The sequence below is a fragment of the Zea mays genome, chromosome 2 (assembly GCF_902167145.1).
Source record: "Zea mays cultivar B73 chromosome 2, Zm-B73-REFERENCE-NAM-5.0, whole genome shotgun sequence".
NCBI classification, from domain to species: Eukaryota; Viridiplantae; Streptophyta; class Magnoliopsida; order Poales; family Poaceae; genus Zea; species Zea mays.
This window is the reverse complement of record NC_050097.1, coordinates 57,492,022-57,498,328: the sequence shown is the minus strand read 5'-3', so window position 1 is coordinate 57,498,328 and position 6,307 is coordinate 57,492,022. Positions and strand designations below refer to the sequence as shown.

At 53.3% G+C, this 6,307-nt stretch overlaps 1 protein-coding gene across 1 annotated transcript; it reads left to right on the top strand.

The window, feature by feature from the left end:
* The first annotated feature begins 249 nt into the window (after positions 1-249).
* On the top strand, positions 250-4,587 carry LOC103646487 (uncharacterized). Its single transcript, XM_008671212.4, has 3 exons — positions 250-1,640; positions 2,459-2,687; positions 3,184-4,587. Exons 1-3 carry the CDS (start codon positions 412-414, stop codon positions 4,321-4,323), a joined length of 2,598 nt encoding a protein of 865 aa, XP_008669434.2. The 5' UTR covers positions 250-411; the 3' UTR covers positions 4,324-4,587.
* Positions 4,588-6,307: the final 1,720 nt, after the last annotated feature.

Below are 6,307 nucleotides of genomic sequence, written 5' to 3'. Positions count from 1 at the left end.
CTTTGAAAGTCACATGAATTTGTTGATGGATTTAATCCCACCATGGGATTGGGTGTGAGATATGGATTCACCCAATCCATACCCGGATTAAATTCATGATGGGATTATATCTCATGTAACCGAACAAGGCCTAACAAGAAAAGCACAAATCCATACACCCAAATAATCATCCATCCTTCATCACCGGCGCTTCTCAAAAGATGAACTGTATAAAGCAGCACCATGGCAAGTTGGCAACCACCTGCAGCTCTACATCTACGCACACATCTCCGTGATCTCTTCAGCCTCGCGACTGCCACCAAATCGGTCTTGGCAGGTTGCTGCGCCAAATCGGCCGGTCTTGGCAGGTTGCTGCGCCAAATCGGCCGGTCTTGGCAGGTTGCGCTAGCTACCCATAGGTTGGCTGGAGAGATGAGGGCCGGGGGGTGCACGGTGCAGCAGTCGCTGACAGCGGAGGCCGCGGCGGTGGTGAAGCAGGCGGTGAGCCTTGCGCGGCGGCGCGGGAACGCGCAGGTCACGCCGCTGCACGTGGCGAGCGCGATGCTGGCGGCCGCACCCGCGGGGCAGCTGCTGCGCGCGGCGTGCCTCCGCTCACACTCCCACCCGCTGCAGTGCAAGGCGCTGGAGCTGTGCTTCAACGTGGCGCTCAACCGCCTCCCCGCGTCGGCATCGTCGCCGCTGCTCGGCGGCAACCACCACTGCTACCACCCGCCGTCCCTGTCCAACGCGCTCGTCGCGGCGTTCAAGCGCGCGCAGGCGCACCAGCGGCGCGGCGGCTCCGTCGAGAGCCAGCATCAGCAGCCGGTGGTCGCCGCCGTCAAGATCGAGCTGGACCAGCTCGTCGTCTCCATCCTCGACGACCCCAGCGTCAGCCGCGTGATGCGCGACGCCGGCTTCTCCAGCACCCAGGTCAAGGCCAACGTGGAGCAGGCCGTGTGCAGCAGCAGCACCATGGCTACGGCCGCAGCCGCACCCAGCAAAAACCCTAACCCTAGCAGCTCGGCCACCACCACAAGCCCACCGCCTAAAGAAGCTAAAGCCAAGCCGCCGCTCGCGCTCCACCACCAAGCGCGCGACGAGGACGTCGCCGCCGTCCTGGACTGCCTGGCCTCGCGGAGCAAGAGGAGGGTCGTCGTCATCGCGGAGAGCGCGGCCGCGGCCGAGGCCATGGCGCACGCGGCCGTGGACAAGATCAAGAGAGGCGAGGTGAAGCACGAGCACGACGCGCTGCGAGGCGCGCAGGTCGTCAGCCTCCGCGTGTCGTCGTTCCGTGAGATGCCGAGGGAGGAGGCCGAGCGGCGGCTCGGCGAGCTGCGGTGCCTTGTCAAGCAGGGCAGGAGGCAGCGGGTCGTGCTCGTCGTGGAGGACCTCAAGTGGGCGGCGGAGTTCTGGGCCGGCCACGACGGCCAGAGCGGGAGGAGAGGCGGGTACTACTACTGCGCCGTCGAGCACGTCGTCAACGAGCTGCGCGCCCTGGCGAGCGGCGGCAGCCTGTGCTGGCTCCTCGGGTTCGGGACGTACCAGGCCTACACGAAGTGTCGGGTGGGGCAGCCGTCGCTGGAGAGCCTGTGGGGGCTCCAGACGCTCACCGTGCCCGCCGGCAGCCTCGCGCTCAGCCTCACCTGCGCCTTCGACGACAGGTAAATCCGGAGGCCCCATTCCCAATCGGTTTTGCGGTGCGACGAAGCTGTTTAGATTTTTTAGATTCAGAATGTCGTGTTAGGTCAGGTGAACGAACTAACCTGAAACGAAATGTCCCTGACAATTCGTCCCTGGGACTTGCTCTGCCCTTTTCTCTTTGCGTACCCTGAGACAAAGAGTGAGTGAGTGGAAGTTTGCATCTTTTGCGTGCATTCTGGACAAAAGCTTAGTAGTGCTACTAGCTACTAGCTCGTCACTTCACATTTCCTCTTTTCCATCTTTGGTTCCCCTACTTCTGTTTATCCATTATTTAGGGGTGTTTAGTTTCTTTAGCCACCCTTCTAAACTTTAGTGACCTAAAATTTCTATTAGAGATACTTCTCTCGTCACTTCACATTTCCTCTTTTCCATCTTTGGTTCCCCTACTTCTGTTTATCCATTATTTAGGAGTGTTTAGTTTCTTTAGCCACCCTTCTAAACTTTAGTGACCTAAAATTTCTATTAGAGATACTTCTTTTAATCATACTGTTTGGTATTTTAGGTACTAAAAGTGACTAAAGTTTATGAGATAGGATCCAAACACCCTATTAATCTTAATACTCTCGATGGGTTCTGAAGTTTGGACAGCTCTATGGTTTTATTACCAATAAAAAAATTAAAAAGAAAACTGGTTTATTACTACCAACAAAACTCCTCCAAGGACAATGCGTGTGGTACTGCTACGTACACCGGCAAAGCTAGCAGCCAGCCAGCTGATTTTATGGATATGTGTACGTGGACTGACACTGGAATCTAATCCCAATTGTTCTTTGTGCAGTGCCCTAGGCACAGTCAATCAGTCCCTGAAAGCGGGCTCTGACGCGGATGGGAACGGGCCGGCGTCTTGCTGGCCGCTTTTGGGCGGCAGCCAGCTGAGCCTGAGCTCCAGATGCTGCGGCGACGGCGATTGCTCTGCCGCGAGGATCGACACGAAAGCGGCGTTGCCTCGGCCCTCTGTCTCATCGTCCAACCTCCCTTCCTGGCTTCAGCATTGCCGTGATCATCAGGTACACGAATATATACGTTCACTCACATGTAGAGATGGCTAAACGGGCCACACGGCCCGGCTCATCAAGCACAGTTAGAAAACCGGGTCAGGCCATCCAAGCTTGCGGGCTAATTTCCCTGTTTAAGTCTGGCACGCTTCGGGTCTAAATGGGTCGATCCGGCACGGTAAATACGGAAAAAGCAGACCGAAAACGGATAAAGTGGGCCGATAAGCACGGTTTAGATAAAAAAGTGGGTTTGACGGGGTTAGAAGTAAACTGGTCATGTCGGACTAGTTTACCAGGCTTAGTTTTCTGTCTAGGCTCGGTCCGCTTATTCGTGCCGGACTAACTCGAAGTCTCGGACACCTATAAAAGCGGGCCGGACCGGACTCGTATCGGTCAAAAAATGTGCTTCGGACTTTCTATACATCTATACTCACATACATGATGATTTTCGTTCAAAACTTGTAATAATCTTCCTAATTAACTTTTTTTTACAGCGCTGTACGTATAGGAGCCTACTACGAGCCATCTTACGGATCTTAGCAAGAGCAAGACATGGAGCTCCATCTGCAGCAGGCCGTCGCAGCGGATGACGCTGCATTTTTCCGCACCGGTGTCTCCGGCCTCCTCCATCTCCTCCTACGAGCACGGCGGCGACCAGTCGTCGCAGACGCCGCCTCAGCACTCGTGGCTCCTTGCTGGTCTCGACGCCGCGCACCACCGGTGGGAACCCAAGCGCGAGACCAGCGGGAATAAGGCCGCCAGCAGGTCCCACGACTCCGGCGCCTCGAACGGCGGCTCCGTGGAGGTGGAGTGCCGCGCCAGGTTCAAGGAGCTCAGCGCCGAGAACCTCAAGCTGCTCTGCGGCGCGCTGGAGAAGGAAGTGCCGTGGCAGAAGGAGATCATCCCGGAGGTCGCCAGCGCCGTCCTGCAGTGCCGGTCAGGGATCGCCAAGAGGCGCGACAAGTCGAGGTCGGCGGACGCAAAGGAGGAGACGTGGATGCTCTTCCTCGGAGGCGACGCCGACGGCAAGGAGAGGGTGGCGAGGGAGCTCGCCAGCCTCGTCTTCGGGTCACGCGACAGCTTCTTAGCCATCAGGCCTGGTGCCTCGTCGTCGTCGCCGCCGCGGTCAGGTTCCTCCGAGGGTCACCGGAGTAACAAGCGGCCACGGATGTCGCCGCCGCCGCCTGGGGAGGAGTCGGCGCCGGCCTGCCTGGAACGGTTGCACGACGCTGTATCCGAGAACCCGCACCGGGTCATATTCATGGAGGGCGTCGAGCAGGCTGGCCGGGACTGCCAGCTCGGCATCAAGGAGGCGATCGAGAGCGGGGTCGTGCGGAACCGAGCTGGCGTGGAGGTCGGCGTGGGCGATGCCATCGTCGTCCTGAGCTGCGAGGGCTTTGGCAGCACCGGCAGGTCCAGAGCTTGCTCGCCACCGAGCAAGAAGGTGAAGGTAGAGATGGAGGAGGCTAAGGAGGAGCGCACAGGTGACATTGAACACAACGGAGATGGTGGTTCCTCGTCGTCTCCGTCGTGCATCGATTTGAACGTGGACATGGAGAGTGACCAGGCGGACGAGGGAAGTCTCGATGATGATGTCTGTCTGCTCACAGCCGTCGACAGGACCCTGTTCTTCAGAAGACAGGGGTGACTAACTGTGTACATTGAGTCATTGAAGGAACCGTATGCGTGTCAAACGTGCTTCGTTTTGATAAGAACCTAGATTAGTTGTAAGCGCGCAAGTAGCATTTTCTTTAGTTTATGTTTTTTATATCTAGGTTTTAGAGAATTGGATCGCCGGTGTATTTGGGGCTTCACTAAAGACAAAATAGAGCTGTTGTACATTTAGCTGGAGATTCAATCGCAGTTATCCGTAACCGACCAAATTTACTCTCTCTTTTCAGCTTGTACTTTGAAGAGTTGTCATTCAGAAAAACAAAAATAGTTAACCTGAAATTTGAGTATCCAGTTGCATATATATAGAATAGGGAAGAAATTGTTATGCAATCGCCATATGATCAAAGTACCAAATTTTAAGTTTCATTATTTTAAATTCCTTATATCAATGTAATTTCCATTTTTATAATGAATGCTTTTACCGAGTGGTTCTCCATGTTCCAGTTAACACAATAGTCTTATCATGAACAGTAAATAATTTAGTATGTAACTTAACACCCAAAACCACATGGAGCAAGGTGTAAGTTAATCCATGCTAGGGTAACCTATTGGGTCCCATCAAAATTAGCCTGACATTGTCACAATGATTAACATGAACATTATTGGGTAAAGGAGAGTGATCAAGGGCACAACTTGCCTTCAGCGAGGTCCTGCTCAGTATCTTCAACCTGCTGTGCTGCGGGCTCCTCGATCACTTGCTCGTCTACTCACAACAGTACAAACAAACATTGTAAAGGGGAAATTAACATCACACCAAACAAGAGAACACATTGCATAATAATGTTCAACGCGTCGCAATGAGATCATAGATTCGAGAACCACTAAATTCGGAGTTACGGTTACAAAGATATAATTTTCCGAAGATTTATGTGTTTGGACAAGTTAATTCGGTAAACATAGGTTGAATAAATTAAGGGCTTGATTTTTACCACATACTACATAATGAAATAAGGTTACTAAATTGTAAACAATATTAATATGAGTCCAACGCAACTGGAACGAGTCAAAACGGGGTTAGAACAAAGAAGTTATGAATTCCTTAAGTTTCTAGAATTGTTTTTATACTATAAATCATTTTTCCAGGAATTTTATAATTTATTTTATTCAGTTTTTCACGGTTAGGGATGGCGGGTATGAATTTCTGAGGACTCGTGGTTCAATTCGAAAATTTCAGGACCTCACTGTGACAATCCTAATACTATTGTGAATGTCGTGTTTATTTTAAGACACCACAGGGTCTCTTATGCAAAGTGGTGTCGACTAAAGGGGTATCAATGCCTTGCAGCCACCTGATCTGTTTTTAACGTTCAGGATTAGATCCATGAAGTTATGAACCGGTATCCAACATCAGCGCTCAGATCCTGATCTAACGTTCACCAATTAACATACCATCACGAGCGCTCTCGACGGACGGATCCAAGATCAACGGCCCCATATTGACTCTAGGCGATACCGTCTGGCGTTCTAATCGTGGTCGTTCGATAGAAGATCGACAACCACCACGCGTCCTTCTTCCTTCGCCCGACCGAGGCGGTGCGCGCCAGGTATCCACGGCGGCGGCAGCGGCGGGATACAACGTTTCGGCCCCACCTCGATGTCCCAAAACATACACGGACAACGACTATACATACGGGGAAACAAGACGATTTGATTGGCAAAAATCTTACCCGCCAATTGTGTCGCTAAGGGGGTCGGCCACGGTGCGAGGCAGACAGTCGTAGGATGCGAACTCCGACGAGATATTCCGGCGCACTGGGACTCTATACGCACCGGGCGAGGCACCGACTCCTTTCCCCGAGACCCCGCAGACCTTTCTCGACTAACCCCGAGAGCTGGGTGGCGTCGAGCTCGTGGTTCAATCACGACGGCAGTCGACGGCTTCACCTCCTCTCAAATCTCACAGTCAATGGTGGGTCGTGGTGATGAAACGAGAAGCGAAGGCTCCGGGAGGTAGCTAT